The sequence below is a fragment of the Chelonia mydas genome, chromosome 4 (assembly GCF_015237465.2).
Source record: "Chelonia mydas isolate rCheMyd1 chromosome 4, rCheMyd1.pri.v2, whole genome shotgun sequence".
In the NCBI taxonomy this organism is placed as follows: domain Eukaryota; kingdom Metazoa; phylum Chordata; order Testudines; family Cheloniidae; genus Chelonia; species Chelonia mydas.
The window spans coordinates 97,693,679-97,715,538 of record NC_057852.1 but is presented as its reverse complement, the minus strand read 5'-3'; the positions used below and the strand labels follow the sequence as shown (position 1 = coordinate 97,715,538).

Here is a 21,860-nt window from a genome sequence, read left to right as displayed (position 1 = left end):
GCAGCACCCAAGCTACCAGGAGTTTCCCAGAGCCACTGCTGCCTTTGGGACTTTTGGAAGGGTCTCCATTGAAAATCCCCAGACTTTATTATCTTTTCAAATTAATTTTCACAGGGGGAATAATTTGCATCTCCACCATATCCACCCAGATGCTCTTCCTCCCCTTCTCCCACCCCCAAGAGACCTCCACAGGATCCAGGAATTAGATAGAGTGCCACAGGGAAGGAGGGAGGTTTGTGTGTGGTGAGTCCCCACCAAGCATGGATCTAGGCAGGGCAATCTGGTCCTTCTGTTTGATGGAAGAGCTTGGCACCAGCATCTCTATTGGAGAAACACTGCAACAAATGAATAGTTTTAAATTAAGTACCATTGGTTTTGTTTGCCTGTGTGAAACAGTAATCTATTCTTTTTCTATCCAAATGTAAATGTAGTTAAAATCTAATAGACATTTTCTTTTCAAAGAGATGTTGTCATAGGCAATAGAATATATACAATCAGCATATAACCTGATATTTAAAAGAACAAATATTTAGGCGATAATTGGAAAATAATGGGAAAATAAACATTTCTGCTGCAGAAGGATAACTCTGGAAACTGATTACACAGCCAGATCATTAAAAATTAAGACACAATCTGGCATGGGTTCTGTGGGCCAAGACAGGGATCTGCAAAAAGTAGGAGCCAAATATTTAAATATAGGTGCCTACAGTTTGGCATCTAAATCCATATTTAGGCATCTCTGTGAACTTTAAGAGGTGCTGAGTTGTCTTGCGTTGAAATCAAACAAGATGTGGGTGTTAAGCACCTCTGAAAATCAGGCCACTTGTTTAGCTGTGTAACTTTAGCACAGCCAAGTTTGTAGATTTGACCCTTGAGATTTAATCACTTCTCTCCTATGAGGACAAAATCCATCCATAATTATCAGGGCATCTAGGGCACATTTGATAAGCTTTTCTTAGAATAGTTTAAAACTCTTGTTTCTAGCACTTAACTTCTGTAAACTAATATTACAAAACTAAGAATACATACATGCTATGCAATAGCATAAGACTTTTAAAAGCTTTAACAACCCAGTTTGTTTCATTCCTTTTGTTCTTCTCTTTTAAAACATTGTTTTTTCTTTTTTCGAACCAGTGTTCTGATATGTATCAGAAGGACAAAGATTCCTTCCTAGAACCCTTATGCAAGGAGGTGTGCAAGAGGCCAAAATTTGGTCCAACTTCATTCAGTGGAAGTATTGTCATTTAGTTTAGTAGTAATGGGATTTGGACCTAGTTAACTATTTAAAATTTTTTTACATTGTCACTTGATCCTTTAGTTCTTCCTATTTGCTCAAGGGAAGCTACTTCAGGACAAACTCCCTTTCCTAAAATATCAATATTCAATACTCATTTGCCCTTACATAGCACCTTACACTCAAAGACTTCACAGTGCTTTGGAAAAATTCTACTTCTCTTAAGTATTTCTAATGCACCTGTCACCTGTGTGATCTAGGAACCAAAATCAAATAATGCAAACATCAATAAATTAAGCTTCATAGCACCTCTGTTTTTTATTTAGACTGCCAGCTGTTTGGGGCAGGGTCTGTCTTTTTTAGTTGTGTGCACAGTCCAATAGGGTTGCACCATAATACAAATAATAATTTATAATACTATTTAAGTATTTGATAGTTGGGGAAACAGAAGCACAAAAATGTTAAGTAACTTATCCAAGTTAATTGAGTGGTAATCATCTGAGCAGAGAACAGAACCTTAAGGTTTTGGTCTGCTATTCACACCACTAACAATATTGCCTCCTTCATTGAGAAATACAATCTTAAGCCTTGATCCTACAAGCTGCACTGTCCATGTGGACTCCAGTACCAACAAAGACCCTATTAACTTCAAAAGCAATATATTATTATGATTGTTTCTTAAATATTAAGAGCCCTGGTTGATCAGAATATTTCATCAGTTCTTGAACACACTGATTCAGCTAGTCTGTTTCCATATGATTTGTTTAATTCAAATTATTTTCCTTAAGTTGCTTGGAAATCATTTGAATGCAACATATTCAACATACAGTACTACATGTTTAATAGTAAGAGCCAAGAGCTTCCAGGCTGTGCTGGAATGGGTGGAACTCTCCACCTATATAGAGCCCCATTAATTAAAATGGATTTCTACAAAGGCACAAGCATCCAGCCATGTGGAGTAGCTTGCAAGATTAAGGTTCAACCACTACTGAACATGTAGTATCTATCACAGACAAAAAGCTCCTTGAACTGAAATCTAATCAATTTGCCATCAAGTGACACACATTTGCCTTTCTTCTAAAATGACCCTAGAAGTCTAACAGTATGTCTAAACTGACAGAGTTACATCGCTGGCAGTTACAGTGCCACTCAGAGCACTGAAGGGAAACCGCTGTTGTGTTTTCACACTGTCAGCTACCTGCGCAATAGCGTGTTCGCACTTGCGACACTTGAAGTCAGGGATTTCCCTACACCCGCCCATGAGGGTGTTTACTTCCTCTGAATTTCCCCAACATCCCCCCCACCCCCCCAATTTTGTGAACTAGTTACATGCAGTGTTGCCAATTTAGTGATTGTTTGGAAATGTGAATTGAAATTGAAACATTAATACACACTTTAAAAGCATATACAGTGTATGATAAAATACGTGTATCTGAAAAAGTATAATAGATTTGAAAAGTATGAACATATACTAGCTTCCTTGTACAGCTGTTTATGACAATGTCAGTGCATTCATTTCGGTGATGTTGGCCAACCTAATAATTTCAAATTATGATTTGTAAGCAAAGTCTACATGAGCTCTCCCTCACAGCTAGTGATGAACTGGGGGTTGGGGGGGAAAGGCTTCAGGACCAGATTGTATTTACATTCACACCTAATCTACCTAGGTATCCAGCAAACAGAGCTGTGTTGCCCAAGTGATAGAGTTTGGCTGGGGTTGGGTTACAAATCACTTGAATGCGGGGGCAGGGGGAGCGGGAGAGGTGTAATGAAATGTTGTTGTTCTTACTGTATGAGTAAAGGGCAGTAGAACTTAGAATTAGCCTGTGCTGATTGAGGGCATCGAGAGAGAGGGTGGGGACAGGTGTTTTGGTTGATGGTCTGCCTGAGTCACAAGTACTATTAGACCTGCCCCTGTCCACTGTTTAAAGGCAGAGCTGATTAGGCTCCATAGATAGTCTTTGTTTTGTTAAGTGATCACTACAGCTGAAATCACTGATAATCAGGTCTAAGTGCTTAGACCTGCTGTGGGACAGTGTTTCTGTGGAAGAGATGGCCCAGTCCGCACTAGCAGCGAGGTTCCCACACTGAGAGCTCAGCTAAAATCACTGAGGGCTGGGTGGAACCTCAAGAGACCAACTGTGGCAGGTGGTAGCAGAAGGTGACGGCGCAGGGCCGTTGGCAACAGAGCGATGGAGTGCACGGTGGCACAACGAACAACAGTGGCCAAAGCGAACAGTGAGCAGCTGGAGGAACAAGCAAGGTGCCTTCTTCCCCCGCACCTGGGAGATGAACTCATGTGAAAGCACCTCTGAACTCTGAGTCTCCACTGACCAAGGACAACACTGGTGAGTGTTAATGAGGCTGTTAAGAATGTTGGAGACACAACACAGTTCCTGTGAACAAACATGGCCGTGGCATCGTACTTTCTATTTAAGCAATTTAAGCAAGAGATACCACACACTACAAACTGGAGGCCAATGTTAAGTGCATTGTCACTTGTTCATCCTGAAGCTGAATACTGGTTCCGAACAAGACCAGCAAATGCTCACTATCTTTCTGCAAGAAATGCAACTGACTGGCTAGACGCATGTGGTGCAACAGTGAAAGACTCAACAGTTTGAAAAAGTGAAGAACTCTCTCACCACATTTAAAAAATTTGCATACATGGCTGATGAATTCACCAGTGCAAATGGTCATCAAGTTTTAAGTCACTGTGTACGTTATCTTGATGTCAATGGTAGGCCAGTAGAAGCATTTCTAGATGTTCAAGTTCTAGAAGACAGATTTGCTGCATCTGTGACAACCCACATCTTAGAAGAGTTAAATGCTTGTCAGTGGGACCCCAAACAGATGGCTACTTGTGCATTTGATGGAGATGCAAACTTCTCTGGAAGACATGGTGGAGCACAAGCTTGCTCAGAGAAAAGTGTAACCCTAGTCTCTCCTATACACACTGCAGAGGCCATCTACTCCAACTAGCACTAGTATGAGCTGCAGACTCTTCAAAAGACATTTAAAAAGCTATAAATTTAATGTCTTCATTATACTCTTTTTTTTTTTCCAGCAAGAGTCCAAAAAGGCTGAATATCTTGGAAAATATAGAAGATACACTGGGACTGAAGTTCAAATTAGTCCAACCTGGGAAAACATTCTGGCTTTCTCATGAGCGATCCTTGGCTGTTGTCTTAAAATTACTCCAGCCATTATTACTGGCTTTGGAAAGTATCTACCAAGGTGGGATGGATCTAAGTAGTGAGGCTGGTGGATTACTTTTGCTACTACGTTCAGAGAAGACTATTGCCATTCTCTCTCTTGTAAGTCTACTGTTGAAACCACTTGGGTCATTAAACAATGCCATCGAGGCATCTGCTACAACAGTAGTAGATCTTTGTCCAGCAATAGAAGCTACATTTGGATCAATCAGAGAGCTATCCATTGAAAAAGTACTGGAAGAAGCAAAGACTTCAGTCCAGAAGTTTACTAATGAAGGGTTTAGCTGATCGCCATATTTGGGGTCAGGAAGGAATTTTCCTCCAGGGCAGATTGGAAGAGGCCCTGGAGGTTTTTCACCTTTCTCTGTAGCATGGGGCACGGGTCACTTGCTGGAGGATTCTCTGCTCCTTGAAGTCTTTAAACCACGATTTGAGGACTTCAATAGCTCAGACATAGGTGAGAGGTTTTTCGCAGGAGTAGGTGGGTGAGATTCTGTGGCCTGCATTGTGCAGGAGATCGGACTAGATGATCATAATGGTCCCTTCTGACCTTAGTATCTATGAATCCTTAAGTGAAGAGGACAAGAAGTGTTTGTTAAGACAACTGAAAAAGTACACAGACTTGATTCTTAAAAATCTACAACAGCGACTTCTAGATTTTACTCAACCTCTACGTAGCTTTTACAGATCCCTGTCGTATAAAACACCGACTGTTGAGTGGAGTGAGGCCCTACCAGCGATGGAGCTGCCATGTGCTCAGGACAGAATAGAGAATTTGAACACAGAGTGGAATATCATATGACAAATGAATGAAGATTTGATTTTCTTTTTTATCATCACTAGTGGCTCGACCCAATCTTTGTGCTATGTTTCCTGGGCTGAAAGAAGTAGGAATCCTCTCTTGCTACTCCCGGTCACAACAGCTACAGTTGAGAGTTCTTTTTCATCATTGAATAGAATTTTGTGTTTTGAAAAAAGTCACCTTCTGCCTGATCATGTGAATGAACTAATGAGCATATCAATTGAAGGAATGGAAGTACCGGCCACACGAGAAGCCACCAAAGATGGATGCATTGCATTCAAGAAGTTCATTAACAGAGTTGTGCAAAATTATAACAAGAAACCAAGAAGGATGTAGGTGTAGTGCTTCATAGAAGGCTTGAGTAGCCAACTTTAATTTGTGTGATGATTTGAAAATCTAATAAAATGGTCATGAAACATTTTTCAGTTTTTACTGTGGTGCCATGCAGCTCACCTTCACCCTCACGGTCTCACCCCTCATCGGCCCTGACACCCCCTCCCCCCGTAAATTTGAACACACACCCCCTAATTTCAATTCCTGGGAAAACACTGCTTGTAGTGGTATTCGGAGTGGTGCACTCAGGGCAGTTATCCCATAGAGCATCTCTTCCTCTTCCACCGCCAAGAGTTTTGGGAAGGTGGAGGCGGTCGCAGGGCATCCTGGGTCCTATCCTGTGATGCATTGCTTTGCATCCCATCAATCCTTGTGCTTCTGTCTGCACTTGGCTCCATCTTTCAACTGTTTGTGTACTGCGCACTCTGCCTCTTCGGTCTGTAGGAATGGATCCCTCACTGCTCACCAATATGCTGCTCGCTCTCACTAACACATCACAAGTGGCAGTGGAGTTATTCCTTAAGCTACAAAGGCAAGAGGAGTTCAACATTGATCTCACCACGTGTAGTAACTACGACACGAGATTGCTTGTGGCATTCACAGAGGTGCTGACCACAGTGGAACACTGCTTTTGGGCTTGAGAAACAAACACTGAGTGGTGGGATCACATCATGATGCACGTCTGGGATGACAAGCAGTGGCTGCAGAACCTTCAGATGAAGAGAGCCATATTCATGGGACTGTGTGATGAACTCGCCCCAGCCCTGCGGCACAAGGACACGAGAATGAGAGCTGCCTTTTCGTTGGAGAAGCATGTGACGATTTAACTGTGGAAGCTGGCTACTCCAGACTGCTACCGATCGATCGCTAACCAGTTCAGAGTGGGAAAGTTAATCGTTGGACGTGTGTTGATGGAAGTGTGCAAAGCCATTAATTGCATCTGCTCCTGAAGACCGTGACTCTGGGCAAAGTGCATGACGTGGAAGGCTTTGCACAAATGGGCTTCCCTAACTGTGGAGGGGCAATAAATGGCATGCATATTCCAATTCTGGCACCAGACCACCTAGCCAGCGAGTACATTAATCGGAAGCGGTATTTCTCTATGGTATTCCAGGTGATTGTGGATCACCATGGGTGTTTCACAGACATTAACGCAGGCTGGTCCAGAAAGGTGCATGACACACGCATCTTTCGGAACACTGGCCTATTCAGGAAGCTGCAAGTAGGAACTTTCTTCCCGGACCAGAAGATCACCTAGGGGAAGTCGAAATGCCCATTGTGATCCTGGGAGACCCCGCTTACGCCTTAATGTTGTGGATAATGAAGCCCTACACAGGGCACCTTGACAGCAGCAAGGAGCGGTTGAACAACAGGCTGAGCAAGTGCAGAATGACTGTTGAGTGTGCTTTTGGCCATTTAAAGGCCCGCTGGCGCTGCCTATATGGGAGGCTGGACCTGGCCGATGACAATATTCCTATGCTTATGGCCGCTTGCTGTATGCTCCATAATATTTGTGAAGGGAAGGGTGAAAGCTTCACTCAGGGCTGGACCGCTGAGGCTCAGCGCCTGGAGGCTGAATTTGAACAGCCAGAGACCAGGCTATTAGAGGGGTGCAGCGCAGGGCCATAAGGATCAGGGATATCTTGAGGCAGCAATGTGAAGCTGAAATCCACTAATATTTGTTGCTATGCTCGGGAGTGCAGTGCTTGTAATGCTAGGAGGTGATTGTGATTGGTGCAGACGATGCACTATGAAAGTTTAAGAAAATGACCTGTTGCTCTGCAGGGCTCTGTTTGCTTTCAGTTAATGGAATAAAGATTGCTTTCAAACCAAAACAATTATTTTATTAAAAAACAATAACTGGAGGGGAGAGACAAACAAAAAAGCACATTGGAACTGAGGGGGATGAGGGAAGGGAGGGTCCCAGGAGGAGGTGGGGTCCCAGGATGGTTAAAGATTTGTGTATGTCTAGGTATCATAAGCAACCTTGTCCTTTGGAGTACAGTGCAGCGGGTACTGTACTTCATCAGGGCTAAACTGCAGAGGGACAGGTGTTGAGTGCAGTGGGTACTGGGAGTCTGCAGGGCTGGACTGTGATGGGGCAGGAGTGGAATGCAGCAGGTACAGACTGGAGCCAGGAGGTTGATAAGAGTGTGTTGGCGGTGTCTGTGGGGCGCATGGGAAAGAGTTTTGTAGGGGTGGGCGGGCGCGGAGCTGCTTGGTTTGCAGTGCTAGTAGCGCCTGGAGCGTGTCCACTTGGCTCTCCATAACCTTTAAAAGCCGCTCTGTGGCTTCATTCTGGCATAACGCATTCTCCTTTTGGTCCCTTTTCTCGCTGTCCCACCACTCCTTCAATTCTTGTTTTTTGGCCGCAGAGTGCATCATGACATAATGTAGAAAGTCCTCTTTAGTTCTTCGTGGCCGCTTTCTAATTCTGCATACCATTCAGCTGGCGACAACAAAGAGAGAGGCTGAGCTCCCACGATCATATATGTGAAGCCAAAATGCAACATTTTACAGAAGCAGTATTGTTTGCAACACCCCATTGATTCAGTGATTTAAAACACAGCCACTATTCACATACCTCTCACTAACTGGCTGACCCCAGGCAAGCACACGTGAGCCACAAGACCCCCAAAATGGTGAGTGACCACAGGGGAGGGGAAATCAGTGTTCCAGGACTGTACTGTACACTGGGCACATGGCTCTTGGGGAGAGCCAGCACTGTAGGGGGAGCCTTATAATCATTACTGTACCCACATTTTCCACAGGCTGTGTTCATTATGGAAGATATCTCGCTGCTGAGGGTGAGCAGGGAATCAAGGGAGGGTCTTCTCCAAGACTGCAGCTTCCCCCCTGGCCCTTATGTGGCTCGCCTGTGTGCAGCAATGATCCCCTGCTCCCTCTCCCCTCAGTGATGGCAGAGTGGTGTAGGAAAGTTACCCTGAATGGGGCAAGAAACAGACCAGCTTTGCCAAAGAACCTGTGGCAGTGGATTGCCCAGTATCTCCATGAGCGTTTCATGGAGATCTCTGAAGCAGATTCCCATGAAGTGAGGGAGTCAATCAACACCCTGTTCCGCCACTCAGACTAGGCATGTGATGGTACCTACATCATGCGGACACAAGCCTGCTTTATGCAGCCCACCTGCACCCAACAACTCACTTCAGTGATTCCCAAAATCAAAGCCACTTACCAGGGGCCTCCTCTCCTGTTTGCACTTCGCCAAGCTCCGACAGCTGTGACTGGCTAGCCTCCTCTGGAGTAGAGAAGAGCTCCTGGCTGCATGCATCTCTGACTGCCGAGTCGTCCTCTGCCTCTGGGTCCCCCTCCCCCTCCATATCCTCGTCCAAGATTTCCTCCTCCTGGCTCTGTCCACTCTCGACTGGCATGTGAGTCACCGAAGTATCCACAGTGGCCTTCGCAGCGGAGGTGGGGTCGCCACCAAGTATCGCATCCAGCTCTTTGTAAAACCAGCAGTTCATGGGCACAGCACTGGAGTGGTGGTTTGCCTTCCGCGCCTTGTGGTAGGCATTCTGCAGCTCCTTCACTTTGACCCTGCACTGCAAGGTGTCCTGGTCATGGCCCCTTTCTGGCATGCATCTGTCATAATTCCTACGGCTGGAGTACAGCTGGACTGGACATCCTCCTCTCCCCGAATGTGGATGAGGTCCAGCAGCTCGGCATTGCTCCAAGCAGGGGATTGCCTGGTGCATGGAGCAGGCATCGTCACCTGGAAAGATGTGCTGAGATCACTGCACGCATCAAGCAAACAGGAAGGGGACTTTCAAAATTCCCAAGGAATTTAAGGGGTGGGGCTCATGGTTGGTCACCTGAAGGCAGGGCAGTAGAGTTCAAACGATGACCAGAGAGGTTAGAACAGGCATTGTGGAACACCTCCCGGAGGCCAATTGCAGTGCTGTAATCAACCAGGGTGTCTATTACTAGCACCACGGTGCAGAAATCTGTATGTCTCTCGTCAGGGTGGTTTTTTTTACAGCACTGCAACCGTGCAGTTTCTGCGCACTAAGTGGCTTGGCAGTGTGTACACCTCAGGAGTTACAGCGTAGAAAGCTGCTTTACTGCACAGAAACTTGCCAGTGTAGACAAGGCCTAATACTATAACTGTTATGAGCTGGTTTATGTATTAAGCTAAACCTCACTGATACTGATGAGTGTGAACATGCCCCTCATTTAGTGTAGCTGTACGAGACTGCTAAAGAGGCCCAACCTAAAACAAGGCATAATGAAGTCTGCCCAAAACCTAGCACCATGGGGGTGGAGGATTCCACTGGCTATTGTTCTGAGTAGGTGTGTGTGGATTGTGTGTGTGAAAAAGACAAGCTGGAGTGCAGACAAGAAACTGAGGGAACAGCTACACTGAAAACCTCAAAACGCTGTCGCAGGAGTGCTCCTGTGGCAGCGCTTTGAAGTGCGAGTGTGGTCGTGCGCGAGCGCTGGGAGAGAGCTCTCCCAGCGCTCCTGGTAATCCACCTCCACAAGGGGATTAGCTCCAAGGACTGAGAGCACGGCTCTGACTTGCTGCGCTCAGGGGAGTGATTTTTCACACCCCTGAGCCAGCAAGTTAGAGCACTATAAAATGTAAATGTAGCCAAGCCCTGAGAGAGAGTCAGAGACCAAAAAAGGAAAGTCAAGCAGCATCTGGCAGCAGTGTATTTCTGGGAGAAAAGTAGAGAGAGGTTCTAGGTCAGGGATGTTGGTCTATCAGCCAATTAACCTTTTGATTTTAGTTCCTCCTGCATTTACAGAAGTAGGACTTTGTACGTTCCTTGTAAATAAACAAGATTGCATCTGAGAAAATACTAGACTCTATTGTCAATTTCTACTAACAATTAGAACTACCAACAAGCCCTGAAACTCAGGCTTTGTCACACGAGCACTGTTGTCTGCTAAACCTTTGTCAGTCACGGGTGTGAATTCACCCCCCTTCCCCCAGTGACATAAGTTTCACCGACAAAAGCGCTGGTGTGTTCACTGGGTGTGGTTTAATTTTGCCTACGGGAGAGCTCTCCCGCCACCACAGAGCAGCTACACAGGAGACCTTACAGTGGCACAGCCACATCGGTAGAGCTGTGCCGCTGTAAGGTCTGTAGTGTAGACAGTAGCCTTAGACTAGTGCTTGTTGTGTCAGAAAGGGGTAACAAATCCAATCAGGTTCTTTGTTCTGCCTCTTCACGGTTTCAAAAAGAAAACAAAAACACAGTAACCGAATAATTTTGTTAAAACAGATAAAAAAATAGTCATGCTTGTATTTTTCATTCTAATTCTTATTCTAAAGTGTTCATGCCTTTGTGCACTAATGTAAATTAGCATCAGAAGTGATGCTTTCTTCTCTGCTGATGGTCAGATTATTTTCCTTAAATAATTTGGCAATAACAAATCATATGGGAATAGATGAATGGAGGCCTCAGTCCTACAGTGAGTTTGCAGGAGCAGCCCCCTGCACAAGGTTCAGTGCAGGATCAGGGCTTAGACAGCATGGTAAAAGACTTACAAAACATGATTATCAGACAGCGATCTGAATAGTTAAAAAATGAACACATATAACATTACTTTCCTTATTTTATTAAACAGGCTAGTGTAGTCTAAGCATTCTTAATGGGTTTATATTAACTAATTTAGCATTTTGTATTTGACTTCAGGTCCATTGTATGTTTGATACATTCATATCAGAAAAATGTGCTGAAATTAGTGTCACATGTGCCTAGAATAAAATGAACAGTATTGATGTTACCTCCATTGTGTACTTAGCCTTGATGTTTAGCCTTGATCTAAAAGGCAAATGAAAGATTAGGTATTAAACTCTAACTGAAAAAAGATTAGTCAATATTTACTCAAAATAGCCAATGTTTTGTATGATCTAACTTTTAAAACTGATATTTATTTGATGAAAAAAGAAAAGGAGGACTTGTGGCACCTTAGAGACTAACCAATTTATTTGAGCATGAGCTTTCGTGAGCTACAGCTCACTTCATCCGATGAAGTGAGCTGTAGCTCACGAAAGCTCATGCTCAAATAAATTGGTTAGTCTCTAAGGTGCCACAAGTCCTCCTTTTCTTTTTGCGAATACAGACTAACACGGCTGTTACTCTGAAACCATTTATTTGATGTTTAATCCATAGCACTGAAAGATTAATAAATTGGTTCCATCCATAATGCTACTTTGCATTTATATAATATCTATCTGAGGATTTTATTTGCTTTACAAACATTAATGAATCAAGTCTCACAACAGCCCCCTGAGTAGACAGATACTATTGTCCCCGCTGCACCAGTAAAAACTTATAGTGTAGACTGGCTAAGCCGCAGTTCCTACCAATGCAGTTTACCCATGCTTGAAATTGGAGTAAAGCTGCATCAGTGCAAATCCTGGCTTACCGTGGTTTTGCCTATCTATATTAGGGGTTTAACACCAGTAATACACACTGGTGACTGGTACCAATGGCTGAAATCCCCAGGGTAGACAAGGCTTTTGAATAGTAGTAGCACATTTAATTTGTTTCTAGCCAGCCTTCTGAAAGATCATATGCATATAATGAATTCCCCATGATTGCATTTTACCATGAATCACTGCATTTTAGCTGTGGGCTATTTTTTTAACCCTCACTTTCCCTCCATCTCTACATCTAGAGATGTGTTTAAATTTTTCTGATGTATTTAACTTCATGGATAGTGCCATGATTCATAATAGTGAGTATACACTGCCAGCTTCTGCAGGTATTTTCTTGTAAAATGATGTAAAAACAACTATTTTTATTAATAACTGTGAGTGAAGATAGTGTTTGAAAAAGGTGTCAGACTGACTGCAGTGGAAACTGCCACAAAACAAGTACTAAATAAGTCAGTGGCAAAGCAAGCCTTCCCATACTGTCCAGCCCTGAGCTGGAGGGACGCCTGGAAGAGAGTAAGGCCTGGTCTATGCTAGAAAATAAGATCACTTTACTACATTGGTTAGAGCTGTGAAAAATCCACACTCCTGAGGCAACATTGTTAAGCTGACTTAAGTCCCTGTGTAGACAGCACTAGGTCAATGGAATCATTTTTTCGTTGACATAGCTACTGCCACTTGGGGAGATGTATTACCTACACCAACAGGAGAATCCCTCCCGTCGGCTTAGTTAGCATCTACACTGAAGTGCTACGGTGGCATAGCTGCAGCGATGGAGCTGTGCTGCTGTAGCATTTTAAGTGTAGACAAGCCCTAAGAGAGTAGTTTGGTCTATATTCCTACCTACACATTGACCTCTCTGCCAAGGGCGCCAGCTAGCATCAGTTCTGATAGTGGGTTTTTTTTTATGTCGATGAATAATGTATTGTGGATATGATATTCTCTAACTGGAATGTTAAGAGAACACTGACATTATATTAGACTGTATCTTGAAATTTGCCTTCTGAATACCATTTTGTTGACTTCCCCATTTAGCCATGGATTCTGCATTTCAAAGATTAATGTTAAGTTTTATCAGTGTTTCTAAAGATAGACCTTGTATCAATGTTATGATAGAGAGATGGTGGCCTTGGACAACCATAAAACAGCTGATATACAAGTTTTCACCAAACTGTCATTCTCCAGTGTTCTTTAACTTACCCAAGCATGTATTTGACTCTCATACCACTCACTTTGAGTCTAGCAGTGTCTTTTGTTACAAAATAGGTGCCAAATGTCTGACATTGTTTAACTTTAAAATTGTTTCTAAGCAGTATTATTTTGCTTGCTAATTATGCCAGTGTAACTCAGAACTATAAGTATTTAACATCTGTCAGTATTTTCTCTGCATGTAAACAGTGCAGTTTTTTTCAGCCCAAAGTAAAGATCCACACTTGAGAAACAAAGTAAACTCAATTATCTGGCAAACTCTTTTATCTGAGTAGAGGTCAAATGCCTTCATGTATGTCAAATCCATTGGAAAGACCCTCATTTATCCAAAACTCTATTTGTCTGAATATTTTTCATATTCCCATTCTCACTCAGGTAATACTAAGGTCTCATATATGGTTTTTCATACATAGATCATAGACAAAGTTTGATTATATTCATATCTTATTTAAATGATGAACATGGAATGAGTTGTCATGGTATATTAAGATCATCCTGGTATGTGCTGCATAGTACGCATCTTTCAAATGTGATCACGTTCAAAAAATAGACTTAAGGTTTGGCCCAGTGTGCCATTTGATTGCCATTGAAGTCAGTAGGAGTTTTACTAATGACTTCAATATTTGGTCCATTGTGAGTGCTACCTATGTATCTTCTGAGCCATATCTTGTTACTTTACTGGTAAAACCAATATGATATTGCTGTCAGTACTGCAGAGCCAACATGCATGAGGAAAAAGTTGCATTGTGTTTTGCCTCATGCATTATCAGATAAGTTGTGATTACAGAAACTTTAAAGCAGGGATGGGCATGAACCAAATTCCTGGATCAAAAATCCTCCAAACTTTGGGAAGGTTGAAATCGGAGTCCAAACTTTGCAACTTGGGCCCTTCTCTAATTATTAAGGTTTATACACGGTGCAAAACTTACCCCTATCAGTGAGCACTTACACGCAGAGTTGTTGCCCAATTAAGTGAAGTAGACCCGTTGAAGAGTATCCCAAGAGGAGCAGGCTAACAGGAATGATTTGTGTGCCCAGCGTATCCAGGTATCCCTCAGAGAACAGCATGGTTGATAGAATAGTAATCAGATAATGCTGTCTCGTGAAAACTACTTTGAGACTCCTAACTTGTGGAACCTTTGCTAAGGAGAAAGACACTTTAATTTTGAGATTTTAAATATATCAGTAATTATTGAGATTAGTGACTATACTTCAACAGCATAATGAATGTACCTGTCTGTGCCTATGCTGTTCATTAATGTTGCCAAGAGACTAGTGTGAATCACATTATTACATACATGCCTTATGACTTTTAGAGAATCAAAATTTAATGGTGTGTTTTGTTTGTTTGTTTTTTTCTCATTAGGCTCATGCAAAAATTTGGCATAACTACAACACACGCTTCCGGCCATATCAGAAGGGTTTTTTGTCAATAACCTTGGGATCCCACTGGATTGAACCTAACAAATCAGATGATACTTTGGACATTAATAAGTGTCAGCAGTCCATGGAGAGAGTGCTAGGATGGTTTGCCAAGCCCATTCATGGGGATGGGGATTACCCAGAAGAACTGAAAAATAAATTATATTCTTTTCTGCCCATCTTTACTGAGGCTGAGAAAAACTATATAAAAGGAACAGCTGACTTCTTTGCATTTTCCTTTGGTCCTAATAATTTTAAACCCCCAAACACACTAGCTAAAATGGGACAAAATTTGTCACTCAATTTGAGGGAAGTACTGAATTGGATTAAATTGGAATACACCAATCCCAGAATCCTGATTGCAGAGAATGGTTGGTTTACTGACAGTCATGTGAAAACAGAAGACACCACAGCCATCTACATGATGAAGAACTTCATTAATAAGGTTTTACAAGGTTTGTATACAAATCCAGTACTTTTAAAACATTCAGTGTTTCTTTAAAGGAGATACTGTTGACTAAGTTTATTGTTAGTAATTATTTGTATTGCAGTAGCACCAAACCATGGTCCTGGGGCCCATTGTGCTCGAACACAGAACAAAAGATGATCCCTGCCATAAAGAACTTAGGCCCAACATTTATGCTTGGTTTTTACAAAACAATATGAGTAGGAAGTCTTGTTTGTTACATTTCTTTCAATTCAAACTGTCTATTTTTATTTTACATGTTACCCTGTACCATTGGAAATGTTACTACATGAAAAGCAAACAGTAAAAATGCCTACTAGCAAAAGTTAAATTGACAAGTCTAGGTTCATTATCCAAACTTAGAAAAATGCAAAAAGTAAATAAATGGCAGAAATGGAAATGATTCTTTAGCTCTAACGTGTAACACAGAAGTTATTATTATTTTAAATATACAATTTTCATCTTTATAGTGTCCCTTTATAAGGCCTAAGTAGTGGAAAACTTTTTGAAGGTTAAAAGCTTGCATTTTGTATTACGTGTAAATAATTCCAATAATACTTAATTCCTCTACAGATTCAACATTTGTTTCCCCTGCCCCACACACAGTTTTCTATTTTTCCTCATTCTGTTAGTGACACCTATTGGTTGTGATAAGCAACAGTAGCACAGAGTTTTGCGGACAGATTCCTCTGTGTTGGCTACTGTTTTAGCATGTGACATGCCACATTAAAAACATGGAATGAGTCAGACCCAAGAATTTACCTTCCCTTAGAAGGAGAAGTGCTACCGGTCACTTATGGCAGCTAACTTGCTGAATCTTTAAAGTTCAAGACATGCTGTGTTATTCCACGGGGGAAAGAAAGAATGATTTTAAAGATACATTTTGATACTGGGGTAAACTTTCAGTTATATTAAACTTAAAGATGGCCCCAAATCATAAAGTTCAAATGTGCATCCAGATCCCAACTTTCATAATGTTTGAGAATGTTAAACTCCAACATTGTGGTTCAAGCTATTACAGGTGCCATGTAGATACAGTAGCAAAGTTCAGGTGCAGATCTGGACTTGGAGATGTTGTCTCTGTTTTAAAAAATCCACAATTTGCTTGTAATAAATAACTAATCACAAAAGAAACTTGTTTGAACAAAACATATTTCCCTCTCAGCCACTTTCCTGTCCTACTAGATCTTGCAGTGAATTTTGTATGGCTGAATTTGACATCACGATTACTTCCATCGACAGATTTCATAGTACATAATCTTGTACTTGTTATGTCCTTCTAGAAACAAACTGATGTAGACACTGATTTGTGAGAGAGACTATTTTATTTGGATATGGTGCCAAGCGACACTACAGACCCCTGTGCAATGAAAGACACTATAGCAGCCAAGTTCTCAGTCTGAAAACAAATTTTATTTTGTAATTTAATTTAAATCCATTTGTTTATTAAGTTTAGGAGAAAAAAAATTTCAGGCTTCACGCACTTTTCCACTCTGTAACTGATAAGTGCACAATAAATTTGCAAGTTGTCAGTTCACTAACTTGATATCTGTAGACATTTAAAAATAAAATTACGTCCGGATGTAAACCTTTAGAATAAAAAAAAGTGATTATGCTGAAATTTTGAAGGATGTCAACATACTGTAAGATAAGTTAGCAGAACTAGATTGTTCTTTTATAAAGGTTTCACTGTGAAGAGCTGGCAATGGGAATAGTTTGTAGATCTGCTTTTCAGAAGTACTTGGTAATGTTCAGACAGTAGGAATTGTGAGGGGAGAGCGTAGAATTGTTTCTATTTATACAAGGTGCATAACCTTGACTTCAGAATACAAAATGGCCTCCTTAACAGGCTCATTGTGAGGTACACTCATCTTTTGCCTATCTATGAATAACATCTGGAACACATACATATTTTACTGATACAATATGGTTTCAAGAGATAATATGAAAGACTATTCTATGGTAGATCAGACTGGATAACTTTTACCAAAAATTAGCACCCACATAAGTCAACAGTATGTAATGGGATAGCTGCTAATGGCAGAATAATACAAGAAGCTGGATAATACTTTGTACCTGCTGGTTCAAGGAAACTTGACCCTCTGAAGTCAGTGAAATTAGAATTTGACCTTATTTCTTCAGTACTGTAGTGTCCCTTCATTTTTCACCCTAAGATGATTAAAATGTTTTGAATCACTAAAATACATGCTGTATATAAGTCATTATTGCAAGAGAACTGGCTAATGTATAGTGTACCAGGACACAGTGGGGAATGCAGAATTTGGTAGTATGTGGCAAGCCTGTCAATGAAGCAAGAGGCATATCACATGCTGTCCCTTTGGCTGAATCCTGACACCACAACTGCATGATAAAAATGCCTGAGTCTTGTTTCTTCTACATCTTCTACCACTGTCAGAGCTGTACCAGTAAAGTTTACAGCTTTGATTTTTCCCAGTATAGACATATGCATAGACAGTGCTGTGCTATATGCATAGCATGTCTAGAAAATTGATGCTTTATATTTTTTCTACTTAAATCTGTTTGTAAATCACCTTTAACAAACGCTCTGTTTCCAATATAAGTTGATTGTCAGGTACTTACTAAAGATAAAGAAACAATAAAGAGAAATAAGAGGCAAATGAAGTTAAATAATTAAATAAGTCCTAGGTGGTGGGATGAGGATGTGAGAAGAGGAATGAGGTGTTCCTGAATGGCCCTTTGCTGGAGTGATGGGAAAACTAATTAAGTTTGATGTGTCCATTGATGTTGATTCTTTCCATGCTTCACTCACCTTCATTTGTCTCCTCTTCTTGCTTTCACTTCCAGACTCAAATTCTTTCCCCAGAGGGGCCTCATCTGCCATTAGGCTTTATCAATCCCTATTTCCCCTCCAGGTGCCGCATATAAAACTAATTGGCCCCTTCTGGCCCAAATTAAGCTACTCAGAGCTTTTGTAGGGTGGACACACCATCTCAGGGTTCCACAGGGTTCTGTTCTTGGTCCCGTTCTCTTTCCTCTCTACATCTTATTTCTGTGTAATCTCATCCGAACACAAATTCAACTACCATCTTTATGCCGACAACTCATAGATCTACCTCTACTTCAGTCCTGACTCTTTCTGTCAAAACTAAAATCTCAGCCTGTCTCTGACATCTCCTCGTGGATGTCTAGCTGTAGCTAAAGCTCAACATGATTAAAGCAGAGCTCTTAATCTGCCCTCTCTCCCCCTCCCCCCACAACACTTCCTTCCTATCTCTTTTCTCAGTCACTGTAGGCAACACCATCCTGTCTGTCACTGAAGCCTGTAACTTGGTCATCCTCTTCAACTTGGATTTCTCTAGGTCCTCAATCCAGCTTGTATCTAAATTTTACTGATTCTTCCTTCACAACATCTCTGTGATATGCCCTTTCCTATCCATCCACACAGCTAAAATTCTTCTCCAGGCTCTCCTCATCTCGCATCTTGATTATTGCAACAGCCTTCTTTCTGGCCTTGCCAAATGCAGTCTTGCCCAACTCATATCCACCTCAGAGAGATGGATTTTACGACAGTGATGGAAGAAACCCCTCTGTTGCTGTACTAAGTGTCTGTACTACAGCAGCAGAGCTGCAGCACAACGGTTGTGCCGCTGTAGCTTTTCTAGTGCAGACATACCCTTAGTTCCTTAAAAATATTTTTCTAATTGCTTTGATAGTGAAAAAATGCTATTTAACAGCATGTATATGTTGCCATGGTTTTGCTACTTGTTAGAATCACACTCGTGAGTGATTACCTAGGCGCCAAATCCATGGGTGCTCCAGGGCTGGATCACCTAAGGAAAAAAATAGTGGCTGCTCAGCACCCACTGGGAGCCCTTCAGATCAGCTCCTCCCCACCACAACCCTCTCACCCTCTGGCAGGCCCCTCCAATCAGCTCCCCTATCCCCAGTGCCTCCTGCCTGCCGGTGATCAGCTGTTCAGCGGTGTGCAGGACACGCTAGGGAGGGATGGGGAGGAGCAGGGGCAGGAAGAGGTCAGGGGAGGGGGCTGAATGGGGTGGGAAGAGGTGGGGCAGAAGTGGAGCAGGGGCATGAAGAGGTGGGGCTGGGATGCGGGTTTGGGTGACGGGGTGGAGTGGGGGCGGGACCTGGGGCGGAGCGAGGTCAAGCACGCCCAGGGAACTTGGGACGTTAGCGGCTCTGAGTGATGAGAAACAGATAGTTTCATAATACATGACACTCTCTTTACTTTGTTATAATGCATGCTCATACTGTAAATCATACTGAATTTATTAATGAATATTTTAACATATAACACATTTTTATTTATTTCTCCTATGCAGCTATTAAATACGACAGAATAGATGTGTTTGGTTACACAGCCTGGTCTCTCCTTGATGGCTTTGAATGGCAACATGCCTACAGCACTAGACGTGGATTATTTTATGTAGATTTCAACAGTAAACAGAAAGAAAGGATTCCAAAGTCATCTGCACTGTATTACAAGGAAATAATTCAAGAAAATGGCTTCTTTCTGAAAGAGTCTACTGCAGCTTTGCAAGGTCAATTTCCCTGTGACTTTTCCTGGGGTATCACAGAGTCCGTTCTTAAGGTAAGCTTAATGTACTGTAAACAACAGTTATTTTTGCTGCATACAACAGTTAATAACAATAGTACTTTGTACGTATGTATATGTGATATGGGGCTGGGCTTACCAGTGGCATTGCCTAGTGGCTAGGTCACTCCTCTTCCCCATTTCCAGTGCCCTTCGCCGGCAACCGCTGTTCCCTCCAATTTTTTACATCCATGTGCGGAATTAATTTTATGTGCACCAATATGGAGGTGATGTGTGACACATCACCTTTATATTGTTGCACATAACAACAAAAATCATGTGGTAGGAGTAGGGCCGAGGGGTTTGGTGTGCGGGAGGGGGCTCGGGGCTGGGGAAGAGAGTTATGGTATGGGGGGATGCAGGCTCTGGGGTGGGGCCAGGGATAAGGGGTTTGGGATGCGGGAGGGGGCTCAGGGCTGGGGCAGAGGGTTGAGGGGGGTGGCTCTGGGGGTGGGGTGGGGATAGGGGTTTGGGGTGCAGGCTTCCCCAGGGCTGCAGTGGGGAGAGAGGACTCCCCCCAGCCCTCTCTCGCTGCAGCAGCTAGGGTAAGGGAGAAGCGCCTCTCCCCGGCTGCGGCAGCTTCGGCGGGGTGGGTCTGGGCTGGGCCAGGCCATGGGAGGGGCTCCTCTCCCCTGGCCACGGCAAGTCTGGGGCAGGTCCGCACTGGGGCCAGCGGGGAGGGGCGCCTCTTCCCACCGTGGCAGGTCTGTGCTGGGGCCGGTGGGGAGAGGCATCTCTCCCCACCACAGCCCTGAGCCCCTGCACAGGACTTAATAGGCAGCTGCGCAGCCGGGCAGCTTAGAGGGAACTTAGCTGGCAATTACTCCAATACTGTGTGAACCCACCTTTTGATGGGTGGTGACTCGGCCCTCTGGCCAGGTCACTGATTTAGTTTGTCCCCTTCTGTCCAGACAAATATATAGAGTTTCATGTCCTCACAACGGGAAGGGTTTTCAGCCCATCTCTGGACCCCTGCATGTGGCTCTTCCTCACCCCGAGGCTCTCAGTGTTTCTATCCCTCCTTACTTTGGAGAGGAGGGCTGGAAGGGAGGCTTTTGCCCCCTCCGCAATAAGGGTGGTTGGTAGGAGAGCCTGGGCCCTTCCACTCCATTGGGCTTTGGTCCACCGTCCTATGAGAGGCAACAATATCCAGCACCCTGGAGTGCCTTGAGGCCACCTCCCTGGACTACTTCCTACTATTCGCCTCCTCCCAAAGTCTAACATAAGATAGCATAAATAAATCAATCAACCTTCAGCCTAGCAGGGCTCAGCTGCTAGCCCTTCCTTGCAGCAAGGACTTCTGCATCATTCTTGTTCAGGAGTTTTCAGGTTAAGTCTGTTCTCCTATCTTGTCTGCTCCAATCTATCTTTCTTTTCTTGTCATTTTATGGTGCAGTAGCCTCAGAATGTGAGGCTATGACCATTGCCCACCAGTGTTTTCACATAATCAAATATATATCCTCTCACCCTGCCTGGTATCCTTAAAAAAGCACAGTAATGCTTAATTAATGCTACCCCACTTCCCCAGTACTCTCACCAATCCTTTCAGATTATGTTCTTTCACCTTGAGGCATCTCAGTTCTTCATAAAGAAATCTTTCTTTCTGTATAACTCACCCTGCATTGCCATAGCAGATGCTGAACTGTTTTTTTAATCTTTGCATGCTTCATAGAATCCATGTTTGTGCATGTTTAATGGATATAAATAGTCATTCAGGTCATAGTGACTGGTTAGAACTCTAAATATAGTTACTTCGCTTCTTCTATCATAGCTGTAAAGTATAACATGATCCTCAAGTTCAGGACGTGTTTCATAGAACCTTCATCCTTTTTTCTCTTTGGTCCATATTTCTTGCCATTCCTTCTTAATTTTTTTCTTAGCCAAACTTGAAGTCTTGTGTTCTTAGAGGGTTCTTTATATCATCCTCCTCATTTTGTAAGACATTTTTCAATGCTTTATCAGCCATTTAATTGGCAGGTATCCCTACATGTGCTGGGATCCATGCTACTATTGTGTATACCTATTCTGAGGCTCTCTTTCTGATCGCCATTTTACCCAATAAAGAGTCAGATAGGATAGGAGCTGTAGTAGGGCATACATCCCTTATCCGGGCCTGTACCAACAGTATAACTAAGCTGTCAAAATGGAAACACAACTGGATAGTCTCATAGATCTC

General features: G+C 42.9%; 1 protein-coding gene across 1 annotated transcript in view; it reads left to right on the top strand.

Annotated features, from left to right (window-relative positions):
• The window catches only part of KLB (klotho beta), a 53,762-nt gene that overhangs the window by 12,475 nt on the left and 19,427 nt on the right, over positions 1 to 21,860 (top strand). Inside the window, 2 exon segments of the mRNA XM_043544516.1 lie at positions 14,569 to 15,079; positions 19,413 to 19,681. Coding sequence (XP_043400451.1) covers positions 14,569 to 15,079; positions 19,413 to 19,681 — 780 coding nt within the window.